Source organism: Terrapene carolina, unplaced genomic scaffold, assembly GCF_002925995.2.
Source record: "Terrapene carolina triunguis isolate 2854851 unplaced genomic scaffold, T_m_triunguis-2.0 Scaffold66, whole genome shotgun sequence".
Taxonomy (NCBI): Eukaryota; Metazoa; Chordata; order Testudines; family Emydidae; genus Terrapene; species Terrapene triunguis.
Window position 1 is genome coordinate 85,803,314 of NW_020664417.1, and position 27,251 is coordinate 85,830,564.

At 43.7% G+C, this 27,251-nt stretch overlaps 1 protein-coding gene across 1 annotated transcript in view; it reads left to right on the forward strand.

The window, feature by feature from the left end:
• The window catches only part of ZFYVE28 (zinc finger FYVE-type containing 28), a 288,813-nt gene that overhangs the window by 246,968 nt on the left and 14,594 nt on the right, over positions 1 to 27,251 (forward strand). The window contains exons 10-12 of the mRNA XM_026648078.2: positions 17,316 to 17,470; positions 18,188 to 18,304; positions 19,829 to 19,933. Coding sequence (XP_026503863.1) covers positions 17,316 to 17,470; positions 18,188 to 18,304; positions 19,829 to 19,933 — 377 coding nt within the window. The remainder of the gene's footprint in view (positions 1 to 17,315; positions 17,471 to 18,187; positions 18,305 to 19,828; positions 19,934 to 27,251) is intronic.

The following is a 27,251-nucleotide window of genomic DNA, read 5'->3' on the forward strand; positions in this document are numbered from 1 at the left end:
AACAGAAATAAAGGTTCTTTTGCTTTTTCAGTATTTTCATAGAAATGACGTTGCCTCTTTTAACAGTACATTCGGAGAGATACTGAAATTTTAGTCAAGATGTTTCTGGTGTTTCTAGATCTGTGATAATTCTCTGCTTTTCTTCTTTTGTTCTTCTTCTTTGCCTCTTTATCTTTCAGCTGTTTATATGTATTCAATGCTTCTTGACCTTAGTGTAGGATCAGGAATTCAAGAATTTATGAGAAGTTTGGGGAAGCAGGAATGGGGGAAAAGATGGTCTTTCTCTAAAAATATCAGAAGAAAAGTACCATATCAAAATAATAATTTTTTTGAGTGCCTCCATCATAAGATTGCAGTTAGAGTGAATTCTGTACTTCCAAATGCCAAATAATAGCATTCTAGGGAGACATCTAGTTTTCCTGATGGGTTATGCTATTCCTGCTCTCTATCTTCCCACCTTTTCTGTTTGCATGTTGCACTAATTTTTATCAGCAATCATAAAAAAAGTTGTTTTCCTCTTGTCTTATTGAATTTTTGGTCTTGTAAGTTGATCCCACACATGTCTGTCTGAAATGTCAATTGCACAAAACCTTTCTTGAGCTTTTTTAATCTTTGATTTTTTTCTAGGTAAACACATTACTCCTAAATTATTCTAAGCATCCTATCCTTCTTTTGCCTTAGTTTTCATTTTTTAGGGCTTGTATACATGGGGATACTCAGGAAAATTAATCCGTTAACTAAAAGGTGTGAATTAAAAGTAAATTAATTAAACTGCATTAAACCCCTGAGTGGACTCTCTCATTCAGAATTAAAGAGGCCTTAATTCAGGTTAGTTTAATTCAAAGTGCATAGCACAAGGGACAGACATACCAGTCCAATACATTTTCCAGAATATATACAAATGTTACCCAAGGAATCTGGGTTTATAGTAAAGTGAATTAAACTAAACTGAATTGAGGCCACTTTAATTCTGAACGAGAGCATCTATACAGGGGTTTAATGCAGTTTAACTAATCCACTTTAAATGTACACCTTAGTTAATACAGATTAATTTTTCTGAGTGTCCCCATATAGACAAGACTTTAGTTTTTTGGTGAGGGGAATTAAATGTAAAGTGGTCTTATTGTATCTGTCCTTTCTATTTCTTTGATTAACGTGTTTATCTTTGCCTGGTAAAACCATTCTTTGTGTCTTTCTATTTTTGAAGTATTCCCACTTACCAATATTCTTTGAATAAAGAACATTTTATCATAAGGAGGAGGGAGAAAACTTGTTCACCTTAGCCTCTGAGGATAGAACAAGAAGCAATGGGCTTAAACTGCAGCAAGGGAGGTCTAGGTTGGACATTAGGAAAAAGTTCCTAAGTGTCAGGGTGGTTAAACACTGGAATAAATTGCCTAGGGAGGTTGTGGAATCTCCGTCTCTGGAGATATTTAAGAGTAGGTTAGATAAATGTCTATCAGGGATGGTCTAGACAGTATTTGGTCCTGCCATGCGGGCAGGGGACTGGACTCGATGACCTCTCGAGGTCCCTTCCAGTCCTAGAATCTATGAATCTATGAATCTGCCGAATGTGGTTGCCCTCTGCTAAACACGCTGTGTAACACAGGAATAAGTCCACTCCAGGCACAGTGATTGCTGAAAGGACAATACAGGATACCTCAAGTGTTCACCAGAGATTACAGGAGCCTTGAGGACAAGTAATTCTTTATCAGCTAGAGCAGCTTATCTCTTGCACCATATTTGCCTGCCCTTGTAAATTAATATTTTGTGTGCCACTGTACTAATATTTCTTGTAGTTAAGATAACTTGTGTCTACAGCTTTTTCACTTCTTTGTGTTCTGTGTTGTTTCTTCTGAAAATTAAGTCAGATTTATAAGGCTTGCACTGTTGTGTGTGAGTCCACAACATATCACTGTGAGAATCATTGCTAAATCCCTGGATGCTATTTTAAAAATTAAACATTTCCCTGCTCTCTATCTGATCAATGTTACCAGGAGTCAAGGCTTCATATTGAAACCCCCCATTCAGCAAAGTACTTAAGCACATGCTTAACTTTAACCATGTCACTATCCTGATTTAAAGCATTGAGAATACTTGTGTGCCTTAAATTAAACTATGTGCTTAAGTGCTTTCCTGGATTGGAGCCCTAGTTTCCTAGATCCTTTTAAATACATGTACAGTATTTGTCTTTCCAGCACCTGAGAACTTTCCTGTTTGTCATAAGCTTTTCACTCTCTCTAAAAGTGTTTCCCTTACCACCTTAACCATCATCTAAGGAGCGCCATCTCGCCCTGGTATCTTACCTTTTTTTCATCAATATCTTTCTCCAGAATTTTATCATGTTTTAATGTAATCTCAAGCTCCTTGGGCATCATTTTTATATATTCTGGAACACGTGCTGGACAGGTAACTCTGTCCCTTATAAGCAATCGTACAAGGCATTTACTAATGCTTTTTGCAGTGTTTTCAGTCATTAAACTCTATCTGCTGTCTTGTAAAGGTCCCCAACAGCTCCTTATGTACTTGAAAAATCTCCTTTCTTAACTTCTGCAATATTTGTTTCATTCTCTCAACTAGCTTTTTATAGTCTTTTACCTTTGTTCTGTTACATTATTGCACTCTTGCTGAGTTGTACCCCTCATGCATCTTTGTTATTTTTTGGCACTTTTATTGAGTCTTTTTTCCTTCTTTACTCTTAAATGTGTTTGTGGCCTAAATTTTTATCTTTTTGCTGTTTTCTCTAATAACCTGCAATAAGAATGTAAATAGGAATCAAAATACATTATTCTTCTTCGAGTGCTTGCTCATATCCATTCCAGTTAGGTGTGCGCGCGCCGCGTGCACGATCGTCGGAAGATTTTTGCCCTAGCAACCCCGGTGGGTCGGCTGTGGAGCCCCCTGGAGTGGCGCCGTTATGGCGCTGGATATATACCCCAGCCGACCCAGCCCCCCCTCAGTTCCTTCTTACCGCCCCTGACGGTCGTTGGAACTGTGGAGCGCGGCTTAGCTGATCTCCACACTCCCTAGCTTTCTCATTCTCCTTAGTGTAGATAGTTGTATATAGTTGTTATAGTTCTTTAGATAGTTAGTTGTTTAGTTCTTGTTTAGTTGTAAATCGTTAGCGGGGGTTTAGGGGGTTGTCTCCCCCCTTTTCCCCCCGGCGCACAGCCGGGCTCATGCCCAAGGCTCCTGGCTTTAAGCCGTGCGCGTCCTGCGGGAAGCACATGCCAACAAGCGACCCGCATAGCTCCTGCTTGAAGTGCCTTGGGGAGGCCCATCCCGCAGATAAGTGCCCTATCTGCAAGGCCTTCAAGCCGAGGACGAGGAAGGAGCGAGATTTCAGGCTCCGACAGCTCCTGATGGAGGCGGCTCTGAGTCCGGACCCTCCTTCAGTGCGCAGCGTCCCGGCACCGAGCACTTCGGTGCACAGCGCCCCGGCACCGAGCGCTTCCGTGCGCAGCGCCCCGGCGGCTCCGACCGGTGCGACGGATAAACCACGGCACCGACCGACGTCGGCACCGCGCCCGCCTCAGGGGCCTCGGCGCCGATCGCTGTCTCCAGGCCACAAGAAGGTCCGCAAGACCCAGGACACGGCTGCGCCGAAGACGCCGGCTCCCCCGGTGCCGGGGGTAGAGCCGCGTCCGCCGTTGGACCGCCCACAACAGGCGGCCCCACCGTTGACTCCGGCACCGAGGCCGTCGAGTCCGGTGCGGACTGTTTCCCCACCTAGGCTGGTGGTGGAACCTTGTCTCTCGTCCACTCCGGAGACTTTTGCAACGGCACGGGACCTGATTGCCTTCACCGAACCGGGGCCGTCACACCTCCCGGCACCGGTTGCTCCGCGCCAGCTGCAGTCCAGGGGCAAGCCTGCCCTGCTGCGCCCGCCGTCTCCAGCTCCAGACTTGCGGCACCATTCGAGGTCCAGGAGCACGTCCCGACGCCGCTCGGAGTCCCGGCGCCGAATGTCACCTCGGCACCGGTCGTACTCGCGGCACCGATCACCTTCACGATGCCGTTCCAGATCCCGGCACCGTCGCGACGACTGGCACCGCTCGGGCTCGAGACGGAGCTTCCGGCACCGGTATGAGCGCCGCTCGGGCTCGAGAGGCCGCTCCCGGTACCGGGCCTCCTCGAGATCTTCGTCCCGCTCCAGATCGGGCTCTCGGCACCGAAGAGACTACCGGCACCGATCCCGATCTAGATCTCGGCACCGTTCCCCGGCACCGGGCAGGGACAGATCGCCCTACGACCGGCACCGATCGGCACCGTACCATCCGGTGCCGGTATCAGTGCGCTCGGCACCGCCGTGGCCATCGAGGTCGGCGTCCCGTTCCTCGGATGCGGAGGCCACCCACCTGCAGGAGACGGCGGAGGACCCTACGCAAGCTCCTGCGCATTGGTCCTTCTGGACGCCGTGGGCCTACCATCAGGCGCAAGGCGCCCCTCCTTCTGCGTCCCGCTCGGCACGCTCCGAGCCCAGGGTCCCGGAGACCACCATCTCCCGCCCTCCACCAGGTGGTATGGAGGCGCCGGTGCCCACTCCGGTGGACGCCCTGGTCCCAGGGGCTGCTGATGTTCATCTACAGGAGCACCTGGAGCAGGAACCACCCTTGGACCCCTTGCCACCAGGGGGATCCTCCTCCTCCTCCCCCGATGAGGCGGTAGCGGGCACATCCGCCATGGGTCCGCCTCCTATTGACCTGCGAGCGCACCAGGACCTCTTGCGAAGGGTGGCACGCAATATGGACCTCCAAATGGAGGAGATTGTGGAGGTTCACGACCCCATTGTAAACATTCTATCAGCGGACGCTCCCTCTCGGGTGGCGTTACCGCTGATCCCGACTATTCAAGCCAATGCCACCACTATCTGGCAAACCCCGGCCTCGATTCCACCCACGGCCAGAGGGGTGGAGCGGAAGTACTTTGTTCCCTCCAAAGACCATGAATACCTCTATACCCATCCCCAACCGTGCTCACTGGTGGTATCATCGGTGAATGCACGGGAGCGCCATGGCCAGCAGGCCGCTGCGCCCAAGTCGAAGGACGCTAAGCGCTTCGACTTGTTCGGACGCAAGGTCTACTCTGCGGGGGGGCTCCAACTCCGAGCGGCCAACCAACAGGCGCTCCTGAGCCGCTACTCCTTCAACTCCTGGTCCTCGATGGGGAAATTCAAGGAGCTGGTTCCCCAGGAATCGAGGGAGGAGTTTGGGGCTTTGGTAGAGGAGGGTATGCGGGTGGCGCGCACCTCCTTACAAGCCTCGCTTGACATTGCGGACTCGGCAGCTAGGACCCTGGCTTCGGGGATAGCCATGCGGCGACTCTCCTGGCTCCAGGTGTCTGGCTTGCCACCAGAGCTGCAGCAGACGCTACAGGATCTGCCGTTTGAGGGCCAGGGACTCTTTTCAGAGAAGACTGACGCGAGGCTTCAAAACCTCAAGGACTCGCGGACAATGATGCGCTCCCTGGGGATGCACGTCCCGGGGCCTCAGCGCAGACCCTTCCGGCCGCCGCCGCAGAGGTTTTACCCTCCCCCGCCTCGTCCTAGACAGGACTTTGCCAGGCGGCGGGGTCGAGGAGGCAGGCGGAGGTCGACCGGCCCTCAACCTGGTCAAAACCAGGGACAGCCTAGGCCACCTTCAGGGCCTAGGCAAAACTTTTGAAGGTGCGGTCGAGGACGGCACCTCGGCCTGTATCCAGGATCCGACTCCCCCCTTCCGGGATCGCCTCTCCCGCTTCCACCGTGCTTGGTCCCGTATAACCTCGGACCGCTGGGTCCTTCGCACGGTGGAGAGGGGATACGCCCTCCAATTTTCCTCGCCCCCCCCCCTCCCACTCCCCCTCCCCGTCCCTCTTCAGGGACCCCTCTCACGAGCAACTCCTTACACAGGAGGTTTTTGGGCTCCTTGCTTTGGGGGCCATAGAGGAGGTTCCATCAGAGCTAAGGGGCAGGGGGTTTTACTCCCGCTACTTCCTGATACCCAAGTCAAAAGGGGGTCTAAGGCCCATCTTAGACTTGCGCGGACTCAACAAATTCATAGTAAAGTTGAAGTTCCGCATGGTGTCATTGGGGACCATCATCCCTTCACTGGATCCTGGAGACTGGTTCGCCGCCCTCGACATGAAGGACGCTTATTTCCATATAGCGATCTATCCGCCTCACAGGCGCTTCCTGCGATTCGTAGTAAACACAGTACACTACCAATTTGCAGTCCTTCCCTTCGGCTTGTCCTCGGCTCCCAGAGTGTTCACAAAGTGTCTGGCAGTCGTCGCGGCCTTCCTTCGTCGACAAGGGATACAGCTGTTCCCATACTTGGACGACTGGCTGGTACGCGGCCGCACCAGGGACCAAGTGCAGGCTCATGTCCGCATGGTGACACACACTTTCCACGAGTTGGGCATTCTACTCAACAGAGAAAAGTCCACCCTGGTACCAACTCAGAGGATAGAGTTTATCGGAGCAGTCCTGGACTCCAGACGCGCCAAAGCCATCCTCCCCGACAGCCGCTTTCATACCATCCTAAGCGTCATTCAAGGACTCAGGACTTTCCCAATCACCACCATAAGAACTTGCCTTGCCCTATTGGGCCACATGGCCTCGTGCACCTACGTAACCAGGCACGCCAGGCTACGACTTCGCCCACTGCAGGCTTGGCTGTCATCGGTCTACCGTCCTCATCGAGACGACCTGAATATGGTGGTCACGGTTCCGGCCTCGGTCCTGGCCTCCCTCACCTGGTGGACGGATCGTACGGTGGTCTGTGCAGGAGTGCCCTTTCACGCCCCACAACCCTCCCTCCACCTAGTCACGGATGCTTCATCTCTAGGATGGGGCGCTCACCTCGGAGAGCACCATACCCAGGGCCTCTGGTCCGTGGCCCAACTAGCCCTCCACATCAACGTCAGAGAGCTGATGGCGGTGCGCCTAGCTTGCCAGGCGTTCCTCAACCTCCTACAAGGCCGTTGCGTGTTGGTTCTCACCGACAACACCACGGCAATGTTCTACATCAACAAGCAAGGCGGAGCCCACTCATCGCTCCTATGTCAAGAGGCCATTCGCCTGTGGGACTTCTGCATCGCCCACTCGATACATCTTACGGCATCGTTCCTTCCTGGAGTCCAGAATACGCTGGCGGACCGTCTCAGCAGGTCCTTCCAGACACACGAGTGGTCAATTCGCCCGGACGTCATCTATTCCGTCTTCCAGAGGTGGGGATTTCCCCAGGTCAACCTCTTCGCATCTCGGGCCAACAGGAAGTGCCAGGTATTCTGCTCCCTACACGGGCGAGCCCCGGGCTCTCGGTCAGACGCCTTCCTTCTAACATGGAAGGACCACCTGTTCTACGCCTTCCCTCCATTTCCGCTGGTCCACAGGGTACTGCTCAAGATCCGCAGGGATCATGCACGGGTGATTCTAGTCGCCCCCGCTTGGCCGAGGCAACACTGGTACACCACACTGCTGGATCTTTCAGTACGAACGCCGATCACGCTCCCCTTGAGTCGGGACCTCATCTCCCAGGACCACGGCCGGTTGTGTCACCCCGACATACAGTCTCTCCACCTCACGGCGTGGATGCTCCATGGTTGAGTCGGACAGAGCGGCAGTGCTCGCAAGCCGTCCAGCAGGTTCTGCTGGGAAGTCGAAAGCCCTCTACGCGGACCACTTATCTAGCCAAGTGGAAGCGGTTCTCCTGTTGGTGTGAACAACGAGCTACTTCTCCCTTGCAGGCACCTATCCCCTGCATACTGGAATACCTCCTGTCCCTAAGACAGCAAGGCTTGGCGACATCCTCAATCAAGGTTCACCTCGCCGCTATTTCCGCTTTTCACCCAGGAGAACTCACGTCCTCGGTCTTCTCTAACCCGATGGTCGTTAGATTCCTCAAGGGCTTAGACCGGCTGTACCCACAGCAACGACAACCGGTTCCGACGTGGGACCTCAACCTCGTGCTCTCCAGGCTCACAGGGCCTCCGTTTGAACCATTGGCGACCTGCTCACTCCTGTACTTATCTTGGAAGACAGCCTTCCTCGTAGCCATCACCTCAGCACGACGCGTCTCGGAACTCAGGGCGCTGACATCCGAGCCCCCTTACACGGTGTTCCACAAGGACAAGGTGCAGCTTCGCCCCCACCCTGCCTTCCTTCCAAAAGTGGTCTCACCCTTTCACGTAAATCAGGACATATTCCTCCCAGTCTTCCATCCGAAGCCGCACGCTACTCGTCAAGACCAGCGTTTGCATTCCTTAGACGTTCGCAGGGCCCTGGCTTTCTATATCGACCGTACAAAGCCATTTAGGAAGACAACGCAACTCTTCGTTGCAGTGGCCGACCGGATGAAAGGATCACCGGTCTCTTCACAGTGCCTGTCCTCTTGGATTACGTCCTGCATTCGTGCTTGCTACGACCTGGCCGGTGTACCGACACCACACCTCACTGCTCATTCCACGAGGGCCCAGGCCTCCTCGACTGCCTTCCTGGCTCAGGTACCGATCCAGGACATTTGTAGAGCTGCAGTGTGGTCATCGGTCCACACATTTGCTACTCACTATGCGCTGGTGCAACAATCCAGAGACGATGCTGCTTTCGGGTCAGCGATTCTGCACACAGCAATGTCTCACTCCGACCCCGCCACCTAGGTGGGGCTTGGGAGTCACCTAACTGGAATGGATATGAGCAAGCACTCGAAGAAGAAAAGACGGTTACTCACCGTTGTAACTGTTGTTCTTCGAGATGTGTTGCTCATATCCATTCCAAACCCGCCCCCCTTCCCCACTGTCGGAGTAGCCGGCAAGAAGGAACTGAGGGGGCGCTGGGTCGGCTGGGGTATATATCCAGCGCCATAACGGCGCCACTCCAGGGGGCTCCACAGCCGACCCACCGGGGTTGCTAGGGCAAAAATCTTCCGACGATCGTGCACGCGGCGCGCGCACACCTAACTGGAATGGATATGAGCAACACATCTCGAAGAACAACAGTTACAACGGTGAGTAACCGTCTTTTTACTATTGTGGAAGGGAATGAATATCACCTGTTAGCACAACCCTGGGTTTAGCAGGCGAATGCTCAAACCACTGAGCTATCTCCCGCCCTCCCTCCCCCCAGTTACTAAATAATTAATGTAAAATGATGAAACCAGCCAAATACCTAGGAAAGGTAAAATTGTATATTTTCAATAGTTTGAGTAAATTCCTGACTGTCAATGTGGATGCATGTGCTGAACAAACATGTATTTGAGGGAATGTGGAACTAGGAGGCACAAGGTCATCCTTGGTCAGTATAGGAAGAGGGAGAGGTGAGATGATGTTTGTCTTGTTCATGAAAGGAAGGTGCATAGGTGGAGGATTCATGATTGGCAAGGTGGCTCATATGAAGTGGGTGGTTGGCTATTCTGTTAATATGTAAACTCTGGGATGATATAGTGGGAGTAGTGGCTTCTACTGGAAATGCAGGAGGCTATAATATGTGGAGATTAAAGATGTTTCGGGCATATCCATGGGTGATCAGGGACATGGGGATGGATCAGTTACTTGATTAAGCTCAACTGAATTTCCTCACTTTCAAATGTTTAATTTTTTAACTATATTGTTCCTATCAGGTGTGTGTGTGTGTTTGTTTAAGGTATATGTATTGGCAGTACAACCTTAACTCTAACTTAATGTAGGCTTTTGTTTGGGAATACCACATTTTGGTCACTGGGTAACTGTAGATTATTTTTTTCACCTTTCCCTGCTCTCATTTCTGAAAAGACTGTTTAGAATTTATAGAGGCTTGCTACTAACTACTCTGCATGTAAAGCTTTAGATTCTAGGGTCAGGAAAGTAAAGATCTCAACTAGTGTAGCTGAGGGAGGAGGAAGGGATTTGTGTGTAAAGAGAAAATCAGAATATGCAACAGTTCTGTTTTTCATCCTAAATTGTTAACATTCCTGCCGGAAGGTGTTTGATTATAGATTGTCTGTGCATGTTTTAAGCTCTGTGAGGCTGGGTATTTGGTATGGAACTCTTATTCACAAGCTGTTGGTTTAATAGTTATATGTAATACATAATAGTAAAATTCAGTAGTTCCCAAACTTTTTACTAAGGTGACCCACCAACTGCATATTTGGTCTTGTTTGGAAACCCACCATTGCATATATGCACCCTCCCCCCGCAGCACAGCAACCCTAATTCTGACCTGGTACAGAGGGTAGTTCTCGGGGTGTGGGTGAGGGTTGAGTTTGGAGAGTGAGCCCACCCCCCACTCACCCCACAGAAGTGGCTCCAGTCAACCCTGATAGGCAAAACTTGCGTGGCACTGTGACCCTGTGCACCAGGCTGTAACACCCAGAGCAGGGAGCCAGTCCCACGAGCAGGATGAGTGCAAGGTGGGCTTGCTTTCTAAATCCCTTCATCCCTCCCCAAGGGCCAGGAGAAGGGTATGTTTGCTTAGGGCCCTGTGACCCATCTAGAACCTTTTCTCAGCCCACTGTTTGGGAAGAACTGCTATAATACACTGTATTATATAATGGTTTACCTCTACTACTTTATTACCATATCTTCTGACCACTCCCTGTGGAGTGGTACAGACAAAAGAGATCAGCGTTCATCAGCTCTGCCAGCTTTTGCTTATGATCTTAGACCACAAGACATTTGTGACTGTAACAGATGTTTCTGGTTTTTCACCAGCAGGAATCTCTTGATGTGTTTCATGACTCCCCTGGGTTTTAATGCCAGTTTTCACAAACTTGTAGTGGAGCCCCAGGAGAGACAAATAAAACCTCCAAAGGGCTCTGTGTTTTCTAATCTACTGTATGTCACCTAGAAAATTCCACAATTTGTTTGCAGGCAGGTTAAATTTTTCACATGTCTAACGTGTCTTCAGTGCCCTGAGTGAGTGAGATAGAATTGTTGCCAAAGGAGATGCTGAGATGTGTTATATGAGCTTATAACTATTTTAGCAAAGTTTATAACATGAGGGTAAAACTTCAGTTTGTAGGATTTTTGTTCTTTTATTTTTTAATGTTAGATTTCATATTGAAGAGATACGGGGCTTAAAATGCCCAGTATGGTAGAAATAGAATGTATTTTTGTCTTTTCTATGTAATCTAAATAAAATTGTCAAAACAAATATACAAGAATCTTAAACAAGGGCAAAGGTTTTTGGTTTTTTGTTTTTTTTTTACAAGCCCAGCACTAAGGCAATGAGCATTTATTCATGGCTACAACAAAAGCAATAGAAAACAGGAACTTGGGTGCCAACCCTGGGTTCCCCTCCCAGCATGATCTCTTCAAGGGGACCAGTACCCCAGGAATTGCCTGTGAGCTCTGTAGAAAAAAATCCCCTTTCAGTCAGATCAGTCCCAGGAAAACTTCTCATTGAACTTCTCCTTTATCTTCTTCGCGGGCATGCATCTGTTCATTACATCATAGGTGTGTGTGCATCCTGGTGCCAGAGAGTTTTCCCTAGAAGTACTAGTAGGGGTGGCCCAGCCCACTTCCCCACTCCTTGTGCTTTGAAGCGGGGGTATAAAGGGCAGAACTGCCCCACGTTCAGCTCCTTCTCACTGCCCGTGGTTGGAGCATTTGTATTTCCTGTGTACAGTAAACTTATCTACTCATCTATACCTAGTGGTACTCTTTTTCACCGTTTGACACTTAAAAAAATCTTAATTTTGTTTATTTTTTATTTTATTCCAAATTGTAATTCTTAGTCATTTTTTTCCAGTCATGAGGGCCTCACCTTTGATTTTTTTCAGTTCACCCTTTAATAATTTAGTAATTTAGAACATAAGAATGGCTATACTGGGTCAGACTGATGGTCCGTACAGCCCAGGATCCCTCTCTTCGAACAGTGGCCAGCGCCAGATGCTTCAGAGGGAATGAAAAGAACAGGGCAATTATTGAGTGATCCATCCCCCGTCAACCACTCCCAGCTTCTGGCAGTGAATTTTACTCTATTTATCATTTTTAAGATATAAAAGCATTGTTGAGTGCCAATTGGCATTTCCTGTGCTATTAATAGCACATAAATTATTAGATTCAAGAAAATGATTTTTATAGTGCAAATTGCTTTTTTTCAAAAAAACTTAAAATAGCATGTTGTTTGGGGATTTTAAGATTATACATAATTAAATTGCTACAATAATTGCAACCTTTGCAGAGTTCTTGGCAATGGGAAGACGTCATGTAAAATCACTAATTAAGTTTAAAAAAGAGAGAATTTCTTCCCACTCTCAGAACTGCATGAAAAGTGGAGAGATGGCTTCTTTTTGTAATTAAAAATTTAGGGCACTTTTAAATACATTAATCAGCTTTTTGCGGTGTTGACTCCTATGACTAGATACATTAGGACTCTGGGAAATTTTGCAACTGACTTCAGCAGGTTGTTGTTTTCTGTTTTTATTTAATTTTTTTAGGAGAACTGATTTTTGGGAGTAGGGGGATGTGGAAAACTTTATGCTAATGAATTTCTCTAGCCCCTATAGTTCCTTCAAGTGGGAAAAAGTATTCTACATTTCTGCATCTCAGTCTCTATTTCTGTCTGTCTCACACAGTTATGACTGAATAGCTTCTTTTGGAGTCAACTATTATATTACTATTTATTATGCTGGCCCATGTAGCTCCATGTGTTAATATGAAATGCAATCTTCTCCTTAAGAGTGCATTGTCTCCTTAGTGCTCTCAGATCCTTCCAGTATGAGCGTGAGGGTTCAAAATCCAAATTAAAACCCGTACATTCACATCCCCAACAGACTCCTGGGCTGATGCTCTCAACACAGTACTATACACTATTACCTCTTCCTCCTCCCCTACCCCCCAGATGCTTTCAATAATTGGATTTTTAAATTCTTCAAGTTAAGGATTGTTTTATTGCAGTTTAGATTTATTCCATTCTGCAGTATCTTTTCCCAAAGTGACTGTATATTTCTGAGAGCCTTGGGTGCATATTTGACCGAGTGAGAAATTGTTGGAAGATAGTGTTGTCACAATGGAAACAGAAAACTCTGAAAGTAAATTCAGATGGTTTGTTTTACATTCCCAGCTAATTTTTTTCCAAATAGCCAATATCTTTATTTTGCCAATTTTTTTCATATTTTCATTTGAATTTCAGAAAAATTTTGAACAAAATACTAAATATGGTACCCAGCAAGTCTCTATTGACATAAAAACTCTGGTAGAAACCAACACTGATATCTTGTAATTTTTTAGAAAGTTATTTCTTCACCCATTGTCTTTCTATAGGTCAGGAATTGACATTTAAATATTTGTACAATGCCCCACACATTGGCGCCCTGACCTGGTTGAGGCCATTAGGTGCTAATGCAATATAAACGTTATATGAGAATAATAACTTATAGAAGAGACGTGTTATAAAAAGAAAATGGGTGGGATTTCCAGAAAGCACCAAATGAATTTCAATGGGACTTGTAATCCTATATTACATAGGCACTTTTGAAAATCCCATTCAAAGTCAAAAATATAATGGACCCTTATGACAAAAAAATTAGTTTAGGTATAAAAAGAAAATTATTATAAGAGACAAACTTAGATCTCTAAGGTGGGAGAAAAGAATGCACGATAGAATATATAATTTGACAAATGGTATGTAGGTGTGTAATTAGGACTGTGTCATAATGCATATGCATGAGGGAGCCAAATATATACAACCTTAAATTCAGAATTTCCTGATATTTCAGTTTTTAACCATGGAACTTCAGGGATTGTTAACATAGGGCCAGTGCCTCAGCTAATGTAAATTGGCATAACTCCATGGAAGTGAAAGGAGCTACATTGATTTATACCAGCTGAAAATCTGACCCGAAGTCTTTTTCTGTGGAATATTGATCAGAACTAAAGAACTGACTGATATCACTTTCCAATTTCCAGTATGACATACAGCAATGTTAATATTATTCCTTGAAGCTGAAGATGTATGTAATTATGGAAAACATTTTTTCAAATTTTTCTACAGTGTGCTTTATCTCATTTCAGCATCTCAGAAATGTTACTTTGTGTGTGTGTGTGTGTGTGTGTGTGTGTGTGTGTGTGTGAATTCAGACAGAATAACTTAACTGCAACATGTATCATCTCTTGGTTTTGCAGTGAGACAAATTTCTGCTTCAAAATAAGCTAAACTTCACATCAAAATAGTACCTTTTTAAGGAACAAATTTTTGAAAGCTAAAGTAATTTTGAATTTACAACAAAAGTGGAAATTTTCACATTTCAGATTTTGCTGTGAAATGTCACATTGCTTCTTAGGACCAATACTCATACAGCTTCATAGCGTTTCCCAGAACAACCAATAGAAGTGTCCAGATTACAAGTAATTTAAGACTATTCATATGGTAAGAATAATCACTACTTCTTCTTAGCATATGCGCAACATGCCTCAGGTGGCACATGACCAGGATTCATCCATGACTTTGGTCTGCTGGTTGGACCATTAGCTTGCCTGGCCCCGGCCGGTTACTAACGGGGAGTGCAACGTGAACGCCAATCCATGCCTCCCAGAATAATCACTCAGTTCTATATAATATTTTTCTGGATGATATTTGTATTATTGCTGTGGAGCCTCCAAGGCCTTAGCCTTATTGATTTTATGTCTAAGAGCAACCTGTCTTGCTGGAATTGAAGCCCATTTGATTTAGATTTATTAAACTAACACTGACAATGTGCTGAAATCTCTACATGAAATGTAGAGTCATAATTAAAGACATTGCCTGAAACCAGAACATCAGAGGGGAACTTTCTTACTTTTCAGAACTGAGGAAGTTATTGAACTGTACATAGTAGGATATCAACTGCTCCCTGCTATGAATAATCAACTGCTTCTCTTAATCTCCTTTTAAGAGACCTAATTGTTCTTGTGTAATATAAATGTAAAGCTTATATAACTCTCTGCTGAAATCCAGCATCGCACTGGGAGCTTGTTTAGCTGGTTATCCACCATCATCCCCAAATCTTTTTCCCAGGATAGAATACCCTGGCCTGTAAATATGGCCTACATTCTTTGTTCCTAGATGCGTATGTGTTAAAATACATATTGTTTGCTTGCACCCAGTTTACCAAGCAATCCAGATCACTCTGTATCAGTGATTTGTCCTCTTCATTTACCACTCCACCAATTTTTATGTCGTCTGCAAACTTTGTCAGTAATGATTTTATGTTTTCTTCTAGGTCATTGATAAAACATTAAATAGCATAGGGCAAAGAACTTATTTCTGTAGTGACCCCATGGGAAACGCACTTGCTCATTGATTCTCCATTTATAATTACTTTTGGAGACCTATCAGTCAACCAGCTTGTAATCCATTTAGTGTGTGCCATGTGAATTTTATATTGTTCTAATTTTTTTAATCAAAATAGATTCAGGGTTTGTGTGATACACATTTAACAAGAGAAACTCATTGTCCTTTCTGTTTTTCTCTCGATATTTATTAAATTATTTTCTTTTGAAAATTTATTAACAGAGGTACTAGGTTTCCTCTCAACTGAGACTCTGAATAAATGAGGAAATACCTCTCTAATTACTTCAGAACATAGTATTTATTTGCTATCAGTGCAAATAACAGCCTCTTCTTATAAGTGCCTGCACTGAACCATCCCAAGATTAGTTAAGGTGAAATTAAGTTTGAACATAAAAACTTCTTACAAAACCATTGTAATTACAAACGCTAAACAGGAAGGTTAAGGTTAAGATTAAACTTGCAAGAAACCCAAATATTTGAAAGTATGGAAAATCACAGTTAAAGTACCTAAACTACCTTAATTCTGCATTCTCAGTGATCCCAACCACCCATCTTTTCATCTGTGTTCCTTTTATAGTTAACCAGTAAGGTGTGTCATTTTCAGATCAAAGACTTTTAGTAAGGCTTTCAGAATTTCACAGCCTAATGTCTACGGTATTACATTTTTGAGCACTCACTGTGCTTGTACAGCTCATAAGGGGAATATCAAAACTGTGCCTCACAAATAATTGGTTTGAAATCATCTCAATAAATACATTAGCTCTTTATCTGACACTTAAATAAGTGGTTTGGGGCCATACAGTAGTGGGGACTGATCCTGCAAGATGCTGAACATATCAGTCAGTAGCTTATTGGATTGGCCCCTAATATGAAGTAGGAAATAATTGCCTTCAGCATGCTATTTAATAACTTGTAAAGTGAACTTTTTTTTTCAATGCCATGTGTATAATGGGAAAAAAGGCTGGAATTAGCAAAACTACTGTGTGATTATGAGTAAAGCATTCTAGATTTTCCTAGTCACTGATGAGAAGAATCTCTTTGGTATGGAGGTGGAAATTAGTCTGAGTTTCTAACTTTCTCAGGGGAATAGAGTAGAGGGATGCATATTTCCTTTGCCTTGACTAGATGAGTTCAATTTTAATTGCAGCTCACTCTATTCAAAAGTTTTGATCAAAGGGGAAATAAGGGTTGGAGATTCTAACTCTGGAGACCATCACCTTTTAAAATAGTTTTTTAAATAGCTTGTTTGATTAACTTCAGTTTTGGTGGAGAAAATAACCTTTTTCCACTGGGAAGCCTCCCTGAGGATTGGTTTACATTTTGAGCTCTGTCTCCATAACAAGAAAAGACTAGGGAGTAACTTTTTTTTTTTTTTTTTTAAATGAAGGTTTAAGTCTCCTAAGGTCATTTGGTGGGCTATTATAAGCTCATTGGCGCTGATGAGCCATTCTGAGATAACAATTTAACATCTCAATAACTTCTAAAATTAGGGTGTAATGGACTAATCTACATCCTGTGTGCTAGACTTTTACTAAAGAAACTATGATTGATTGATTTCCCTGTTCCCCGCCTGAAAAGTGGTAATTAAACCTGGAATGATTTTTGGATTCTGGTGAACCTCTCTGTTTTAGGATCTCAATTCAGGAGCCCCTATTCCAAATAACTTGAAAATTGACAGAAAAATTCTAACTTGGCCCCACATCTAACCTTCCCATTTTGAGGCTAATATTCTTCTATGGATTTTAGGGGGGCGGTAGTGCCTAGAACTGGGCTTACACTGGAAACGGAACTGAATTGTGGATTGGTTACTGCCACTTCATAGTAACAAAGGAGAGTCCAATAAAATACTGGCAAATGGCTTTCTGGTTAAATGTTCTTTCATAAATATGCCATAGAATGAAAATCTGCCCTCATAGTAATTAAATAGGCTTGGTCCAGAAAGGTCAACCAGAATTTACAGCTATTTGTTCTGTTTTATGGTAAGAGCATTGTTTGAGCAGGAAATCCTTTAATAGGCCAGTAGTTCTCTGAAAGACAAAGTGATGATTTAAGTTACCTTTCTTCCTTACATTTTTGTCCCCTACAGCAGTTTAATGACCAGCTCCTGTTCATCTGATGACATTGATCAGGAGGAAATCCAGCTTGCCTTGCAGGCAGCTAAAATTGCTACCAGAGAAAAGATCAGATCCCGATTTCACGGCAGCAATGACCTTATTCACCGACTCTTTGTCTGCATCTCAGGTATGAGAGCTCCCTTTGTTACGAATGTGAATTTTATTCATCTTTCTCTCTTTGTGTCTCTGTTATGAAATGAGGGTGTGCACGAAAATATAGGATGTAACACTGACTAGATACGATGTGGCTGCAGGATTGTAATTTAGGGCCTTACCCTGGAAACAGCTCTTGCAGGGGCAGGTGTCTGCCTGTACAGAGCAGCTTGCAGGACTGGTGTTTGGGGACTTCTGAAACCTGCAGTTAAGGAGGAGTTTGGTTATGCAGGTGCTTCATCCTCACAGAGTTCCCTCTTCCCAGTGCTGTCCCAAGACTCCAATGGAAGAAATTCCTGAAGGGAATGAAGGCATCCGGAAGTAGTAGTCTTTGTATCATAACTTTTATCTTGTAACTTATCATAACTTTTTCTAGCTCTGTAACACTGTAATTCGTATTTAAAGAATCTCAGAATGTTATTATGACAAAAGCACACTACAGATATTGCATATCAGATTACAAGTACTATAGGGACAAAAAAGTCTTGACTGTTATTGTAGTTTAATCTAATTTCTTTTAAAAAAATAAAATTTTCAACTATGATCTTAATTTTATAACCAATATGAACTATAAGTGTTCCCTGTTCTTTTTAAACATGAAATTATTAACAACAGCATTGTACATATTTAGAGGATGATTTTTTTCTGAGGTGTTCAAATAATGGCTTTACCTATTTCCACCGCCTGCTAGGTGTGGCTGACCAGCTGCAGACAAACTATGCCAGTGATTTGCGAAGCATCTTAAAGACCTTATTTGAAGTGATGGCAACCAAACCCGAAACAGAGGACAAGGAAAAGCAAAAGAAAGGTGAACATAATAAAGTACATTTTCTTTATTGCACCTTTCAGTTGTGCATAGGTCTTTAAAATATTTGGCAGGAGATTTGTCTTTTGTTCCTGTGAAATAACTCTCAGCTCTTCTGCAGAGCTATTATACAGTCATTTAACCCTTGGTAAAATAAGATCATAGAAATGGTACGTAAATGGGATGTATTCAGTGGAAATATACATACATGTTAGTATGTCTTGCAGCAAAAGTCAAAAGACATAGTCTCCAGGGTGCTTCTGCCCATTTGCTTACTAATACAAGGAAAGGAATAGTATTTCTTTTCTGTGTGGTTGTAATAAGATATGTACAGGGCTTGCACTTGATTGCCCCTGGTGTTTTATGACTTTTTGTTTCTCCATGTCCTATGTGAAATAATGCATCTTCTAGTCATATAGGCTGGCAAAGCAGTGCAGATATTTTAACTTAAAAATTAAGATAATGATATGTAAAAACTGTCTCAAGCTGTCAAATGATGAAACAATGTGTAAAAAAAAAAAAAAAAGAATTCTGGCCTCACTTGTAAAAATGGCATGTAAATCAAGGAATTCCAAGTAGATCTGCAAAGTGGGAAAATACCCAGTTATGAAACACTATTGAATTAAGCAGACAAAAGTGGTCAGAACTGGAGCAGGAGCCAGCAAGAGATTCAGATGTTATCAGGCTTTCCTCAGTTACCACTTTGATTCTTTCTTATCTAGGGAATGAACAAGGTCTGCTGAATGTTTGCCCTTTTTTTTTTAAATAATAATTACCCAGTTAAGGCAATTTTTTCTTCCCTTTTAAAATAGCCAAGTTGTCCCAATAAGATATGGTTAAATGAGTCCCTTGTTACAGATTGTTAACTAGACCTATTGAGTGTCTGAAACCAGGCAGGGCTCTTGGGTTTTACCTTTGATTTCTCTCTCATTATCAGAGAGTCTCCAATTTTCCCTTCTCCTTATTTTGTTCAAGAAATGTTTTTAAGGACTTCTTACTGAGGGGCTTACCTCTAAATCCACACGTCATGAATTAAAGATATTTCTGATAAGTGTAGTTTACCAAGACCAGACTGATTTTTTGGGGGGTGATCAACACCCCACAGATAACATAGTTATTCAGTTAGGTATGTCTGTATTGTATCTGTGGGTGTGAATGGTAGCTCCAGTAGACATTCTCATGCTAGCTGTACTCTAGATAGCTCACCAAAAATAGCTGTGAAGATGCAGAGCTGCAGGCTTCAGCGTGGGCTGCGTAAGCCCGTCTGACCACCCCTGGGTACATACTTGCTTGTGCAGCTGGTGCTGACGCCCACACCATGACATCCTCACTTCTGTATTTAGGGAGCTAGCATGGATAGGTTTACATGAGCTACAAATCATACAGCCTGCTGCAACGTAGATGTACCCTGTGTGTGGCTGGGACCTCCCAATAGCTTTGTTGCGGTGTTGATAGAAGACGACAAAAGAGATATGCTATCACAATCTCATATATGATGTTACGTTCATTTTGTTTCATGTTGTTCAGTTAATCAGGGTTTAAGGAATGCAGCACTGGAAGATTGTGCTTTATGCCAGGAAACCATATCGTCTTCAGAACTTGCAGCAAAGGCCAGAGATGGGGACTTTGAAGGTATTTTAACATTTCTGAGAATTAAAATAAGGGCTGTTGGGGGGTAAAGTGGGAAACTGAGTCACAAGTTCACCCAATTTAGGCTTTATCAATTTTCACCTTTATTTATACTATTTCAGACAGAAATATTGTCACTTATAGTGTCTGAACATACGTTTATGCCAGACAAATGATAACAGAAAAGAGGAAATTGGTAAAGGGCCCAAGTTACCATATTCTGGAGCACCAGGAAGGCCTTACACCTTCCATGATGGTTGCCACCTCCTTTGATCTCTTGGTCTGATCCTTCAGTCTGTTCCTTCGGTTTCTGATCCGGTGTTTCTCTGAATGGGGTCTTGTTGACTTGGGATCATTTATGCATTACCACATTGCAGATTACTTAACCTTTTTCCAGTCATCTTGGTAATCACAACCGGCTACTGCAATCACATTAACCCTTTGCGTTTTAGGTAACTCAAACCTTACCTAAAATTACATATGTGCAAGCTTTGAGTACCCAACTTCTGCATTTATTTATTTTTTTGTTTATGCAGTTTCTATGTCACGTTGTTTTGTGTCATCCTGCCTCTGGGTTTTCCCAGTAAAAGACTTATTGTTGTTACAGGTTTGTGTGTTTTTACCTTAAAACTTTCAAATTCAATATGTGTATATCATCCTATCCTACCCCTTAATCTATTCAAGAGTAATTATGGAAAACACAATGACCCTTTTCTGTCAACATTTCTTATCATCTTTAAATATGGGTTTTCAAAGACCTTTTTCACTCAAAGTCCAGTTTTGCTTGTGCATCATTATAAAAACCCCACTTGATTAGAATTTTTCCTGTGAATGCATTTTGAGGACTGTCTCAACTTTAGGGTCTTGATATTTAGTTGCTTTTAATGGTACCCCAACAACCCTGACTTAGGTACAAAAGTTGTTGATTAGGACTAAAAGAAAACGGATTAAAAGTGTGGCTCTTCTCTGAAAAGTGACTAAAAATGGCATCATGGGATTCCAGGGGGTCATGACTCCAGTTAGAATATGCTCAGCTTACCATCTATATCCTTTTTTTTATAACTGACAGCCCTGCAAAACTCCACCTGAGATCTGAAAATCATGTATGTACAGTATGTATATCTGTGTCAGTATAGAGATATACTGAATATAGTGAATACATAATTATATGGTATGTAAGCTTATATGGCATGTGTGTCAGTTTACTGCATTACTAATAAGAGAGAACCCACAAATGATTTATATAGGTCATTCCAAATTAACACCATACCTCGACCATTATGCATTTTTATAAAATCCACATAATTTTTCAGAAGTGTTCTAGAAATGTCTGAGAATTTTTTTAAAAATGTTATTGATACTCTTTTTGTATCCCTCATTATATAAAGACAGTATAAGCCTTAGCATCAGAAATCAAGCTGTACTGCTTAGGAGGGAGAGAAATTATAAATAATATATCTTAGATCATTTTTAGAGGTTTCTAAAATAACTTGTATTTTGAAGTCATAAGAACATAAGAACGGCCGTACTGGGTCAGATCAAAGGTCCATCTAGCCCAGTATCCTGTCTACCGACAGTGGCCAATACCAGGTGCCCCAGAGGGAGTGAACCTAACAGTAATGATCAAGTGATCTCTCTCCTGCCATCCATCTCCGCCCTCTGACAAACAGAGGCTAGGGACACCATTCCTTACCCATCGTGGCTAATAGCCATTAATGGACTTAACCTCCATGAATTTATCCAGTTCTCTTTTAAACGCTGTTATAGTCCTAGCCTTCACAACCTCCTCAGGCAAGGAGTTCCACAAGTTGACTGTGTGCTGTGTGAAGAAGAACTTCCTTTTATTTGTTTTACACCTGCTGCCTATTAATTTCATTTGGTGACCCCTAGTTCTTGTATTATGGGAACAAGTAAATAACTTTTCCTTATCTACTTTCTCCACATCACTCATAATTTTATATACCTCTGTCATATCCCACCTTAGTCTCCTCTCTTCCAAGCTGAAAAGTCCTAGCCTCTTTAATCTCTCCTCATATGGGACCCTTTCCAAACCCCTAATCATTTTAGTTGCCCTTCTTTGAAACTTTTCTAGTGCCAGTATATCTTTTTTGAGATGAGGAGACCACATCTGTACACAGTATTCAAGATGTGGGCGTACCATCGATTTATATAAGGGCAATAATATATTCTCCGTTTTATTCTCTATCCCCTTTTTAATGATTCCTAACATCCTGTTTGCTTTTTTGACCGCCTCTGCACACTGCGTGGACATCTTCAGAGAACTATCCACGATGACTCCAAGGTCTTTTTCCTGATTTGTTGTAACTAAATTAGCCCCCATCATATTGTATGTATACTTGGGGTTATTTTTTCCAGTGTGCATTACTTTACATTTATCCACATTAAATTTCATTTGCCATTTTGTTTTGCCCAATCGCTTAGTTTTGTGAGATCTTTTTGAAGTTCTTCACAGTCTGCTTTGGTCTTAACTATCTTGAGCAGTTTAGTATATCATCTGCAAACTTTGCCACCACGCTTTTTACGCCTTTCTCCAGATCATTTATGAATAAGTTGAATATGACTGGTCCTGGGACTGACCCTTGGGGAACACCACTAGTTACCCCTCTCCATTCTGAGAATTTACCATTTATTCCTACCCTTTGTTCCCTGTCTTTTAACCTGTTCTCAATCCATGAAAGGACCTTCTCTTTTATTCCATGACAATCTAATTTACGGAAGAGCTTTTAGTGAGGGACCTTGTCAAAGGCTTTCTGGAAATCTAAGTACACTATGTCCACTGGATCCCCTTTGTCCACATGTTTGTTGACCCCTTCAAAGAACTCTAATAGATTAGTAAGACACGATTTCCCTTTATAGAAACCATGTTGACTTTTGCCCAACAATTTATGTTCTTCTATGTGTCTGACAATTTTATTCTTTACTATTGTTTCGACTAATTTGCCCATTACCGACGTTAGACTTACCGGTCTGTAATTGCCGGGATCACCTCTAGAGCCATTTTTTAAATATTGGCGTTACATTTGCTATCTTCCAGTCGTTGGGTACAGAAGCTGATTTAAAGGACAGGTTACAAACCCTAGTTAATAGTTCCGCAATTTCACATTTGAGTTCTTTCAGAACTCTTGGGTGAATGCCATCTGGTCCCGGTGACTTGTTAATGTTAAGTTTATCAATTAATTCCAAAACCTCCTCTAGTGACACTTCAATCTGTGACAGTTCCTCAGATTTGTCACCTACAAAAGCCGGCTCAGGTTTGGGAATATCCCTAACATCCTCAGCCGTGAAGACTGAAGCAAAGAATTCATTTAGTTTCTCCACAATGACTTTATCATCTTTAAGCGCTCCTTTTCTATCTCGATCATCGAGGGGCCCCACTGGTTGTTTAGCAGGCTTCCTGCTTCTGATGTACTTAAAAAACATTTTGTTATTACCTTTTGAGTTTTTGGCTAGCTGTTCTTCAAACTCCTCTTTGGCTTTTCTTATTACATTTTTACACTTGATTTGGCAATGTTTATGCTCCTTTCTATTTACCTCACTAGGGTTTGACTTCCCCTTTTTAAAGGAAGTCTTTTTATCTCTCACTGCTTCTTTTACATGGTTGTTAAGCCACGGTGGCTCTTTTTTAGTTTTTTTATTGTGTTTCTTAATTTGGGGTATACATTTAAGTTGTATTATGGTGTCTTTAAAAAGTGCCCATGCAGCTTGCAGGGATTTCACTTTAGTCACTGTACCTTTTAATTTCTGTTTAACTAACCCTCTCATTTTTGCATAGTTCCCCTTTTTGAAATTAAATGCCACAGTGTTGGGCTGTTGAGATGTTCTTCCCACCACAGGGATGTTAAATGTTGTTATATTATGGTCACTATTTCCAAGCGGTCCTGTTATAGTTACCTCTTGGACCAGCTCCTGCCCTCCACTCAGGACTAAATCTAGAGTTGCCTCTCCCCTTGTGGGTTCCTGTACCAGCTGCTCCAAGAAGCAGTCATTTAAAGTATCGAGAAATTTTGTCTCTGCATTTCATCCTGAGGTGACATGTTCCCAGTCAATATGGGGATAATTGAAATTCCCCACTATTGTTGAGTTTTTAATTTTGATATCCTCTCTAATTTCCCTTAGCATTTCATCATCACTATCACTGTCCTGGTCAGGTGGTCGATAATAGATCCCTAATGTTATATTCTTATTAGAACATGGAATTACTATCCATAGAGATTCTATGGAACATATGGATTCACTTAAGATTTTTACTTCATTTGATTCTACATTTTCTTTCACATATAGTGCCACTCCCCCCCCTGCCCCCCGCACGACCTGTTCTGTCCTTCCGATATATTTTGTACCCCGGAATGATTGTGTCCCATTGATTGTCCTCAGTCCACCAGATTTCTGTGATACCTATTATATCAATATCCTCCTTTATCACGAGGCACTCTAGTTCACCCATCTTATTATTTAGACTTCTAGCATTTGTGTACAAGTACTTTAAAAACTTGTCACTGTTTATTATCTGCCCTTTTCTGATGTGTCCAATTCTTTATGTGAATGTTTCTCATCTGATCTGGCCCTTACATTATCCTCTTCCATCCTCTGTTCCCGACTAGAACCTAGAGAATCTCTATCAATAGACTCTCTTCTAAGAGAAGTCTCTGTCCCATCCACATGCTCCTCTGCAGCAGTCGGCTTTCCCCCATCTCCTAGTTTAAAAATTGCTCTACCTTTTTAATGTTAAGTGCCAGCAGTCTGGTTCCACTTCGGTTTAGGTGGAGCCCATCCTTCCAGTATAGGCTCCCCCATCCCAAAAGTTTCCCCAATCCTAATGAATTTAAAAACCTCCTCTCTACACCATCGTCTCATCCACATATTGAGACTCTGAAGCTCTGCCTGCCTACCTGGCCCTGTGCGTGGAACTGGGAGCATTTCTGAGAATGCCACCACAGAGGTCCTGGATTTCAGTCTCTTCCCTAGCAGCCTAAATTTGGCCTCCAGGACATCTGTCCTACCCTTCCCTATGTCATTGGTACCTACCGCCACCAGCTCCTCCCCAGCACTACACATAAGTCTATCCAGATGCCTCGAGAGAGCCGCAACCTTCGCACCAGGCAGGCAAGTCACCATATGGTTCTCCTGGTCATCACAAACCCAGCTATCTATGTTTCTAATAATTGAATCTCCCATTACTAACACCTGCCTTTTCCTAGTGACTGGAGTTCCCTCCCCCGGAGAGGTAACCTCAGTGCAAGAGGATACCCTAACACCATCTGGAAGGAGGGTCCCAACTATGGGAAGGTTTCCCTCTGCTCCCATTGACTGCTCTGCTTCCCTGGGCCTTTCATCCTCCTCAACAGCGCTGGGGCTGTCTGACCGGAGGTGGGACAATTCTACAGTGTCCCGGAAAGCCTCATCAACATACTTCTCTGCCTCCCTTAGCTCCTCCAGTTCTGTCACCCTGGCCTCCAAAGCCCATATGCGGTCTCTGAGGGCCAGGAGCTCCTTGCACCGAATGCACACATACGCCACCCGCCCACAGGGCAGGTAATCATACATGCCGCACTCAGCGCAATAAACTGGATAGCCCCCACTCTGCTGTTGGGCTTCTGCCTGCATGGTCTCCTAGTTAATGAAAGGGTGTTGTTTAAATCAGGAAGTTTTGACTGTAGTTTAGTTTATAGTTTTAAAGAAAACAGCACGGGGCCCTTGCCCCCTTCCAAACTCCCTTGCGAAAATCCCTGTTAGCAGCCCCTGGTCACAAAGCTCCCTGGTCACTTGTGCACTGCTTTATAAAGCCCTGGCCTGCTTGATAGCCCCGCCCACTGACTAAGGCTCAGCCAATTAACAGAGGCTTCCTTTGAAGCTCACAGCTTCCAACTGCCAGCCACAGCACATGGTCCTTCAACCAACCAAACAAACAGGTGAACAAACACAAGCTCAGCACACAGCGAGTAACCCCCAAACACAAACAAACACACTACAGACAGTCTGATCTTTTAGGGCTAAATGCAAGTGCTGCATCCCACTGGGAGTCTGGCAACCTCTTATTCTCAGTGATATTCAACTGATAGGAAGTTCTCAGTTTTCAAAAGTGTCATCTAGTGATTTTTGGTCCCCAACTTCAGACAGCTTGAAAGGTCAATGCCCTTAGAAAACCAAGCTCTTTTAAGATCTCTCAAGTTGAACTAAAACTGAAGCTTCCACTTCTGAAAATGTAGGCCCCTATTTCTATGCTGTTAGAAATGGGAGTTAATCACAAAATTCAGATCAGGATTCAAGCATCCAAGAAGTTCCTATCTCCAATTTTGGTTTAGGTATATAGACACAGGTATGGAACCAACCACATAGTTTGAGTCTGCATCTGAACTTCCTTAAAATTCAGTGGTGGCTGAATCTGAATTTGATTGGTTCTGAGGTGTATATGCTTAGCTTTACATGGAACACCACATATAGAAGAATACATTTTAAAATATTCTATACCAGTGGTTCCCAAACTTCTTCCGCCGCTTGTGCAGGGAAAGCCCCTGGCGGGCCGGGCCCGTTTGTGTACCTGCCGCCTCCGCAGGTTTGGCCGATCGCGGCTCCCAGTGGCCGCGGTTCGCTGCTCCAGTCTATCCTGTGATATGGATGATAGAAATATGCTAGAGACTAGAATGATATCACTAATCTCCTCCTCATTTGTGCTTTAATCAGGATTTGAACAACTAGCATTTTAGGAGTCTGATCCAGCTTCCAGAAGAGTTAATGTAAAAATAACACTGACATGTGATAGGGCCAGATCCTTTGCTAGTGTAAATCAGTGCAGTTCCATTGACTTCGTTGACTGCATCTGCCTCAGTCACTCTGTCTGAGTGGCTACAGATTTTCCCAGTTCATCTAAAGCAATGGGACTATATCACAAAATAGGAAGTGACGGGAAGTATATCTTTTGCCACTGCTGGAAAAAGAGGAAATTAAATTGTATGGACAAGATGAGTGGGAAAGCCATAGAGTCTCATTTAACTAAATATGGGCTTGTTGGGGTCTAAAATTCATCCTTTCTAGTCAAGAATAAAGAAAAAATGGTTTAAGCAAAGAAAAGAAACTTCATTTTTCTCACCATTTTAGATGGACTTGTCAGTGTCCCGGGTTCTACAGTGATGGGAGCCATATAAGTAGACGGCCATTGGTAAAGTAGAGCTCTAGGCAAGTGTAACCCACACACCTCCTGGGTGTCGTGTTCTGTCCCATCTAGTAGCACTGAGACCACTTAGAGAGACATATATTGAGGGGAGATATATACACATACAGAGAGCATGAAAAGGTGGGAGTT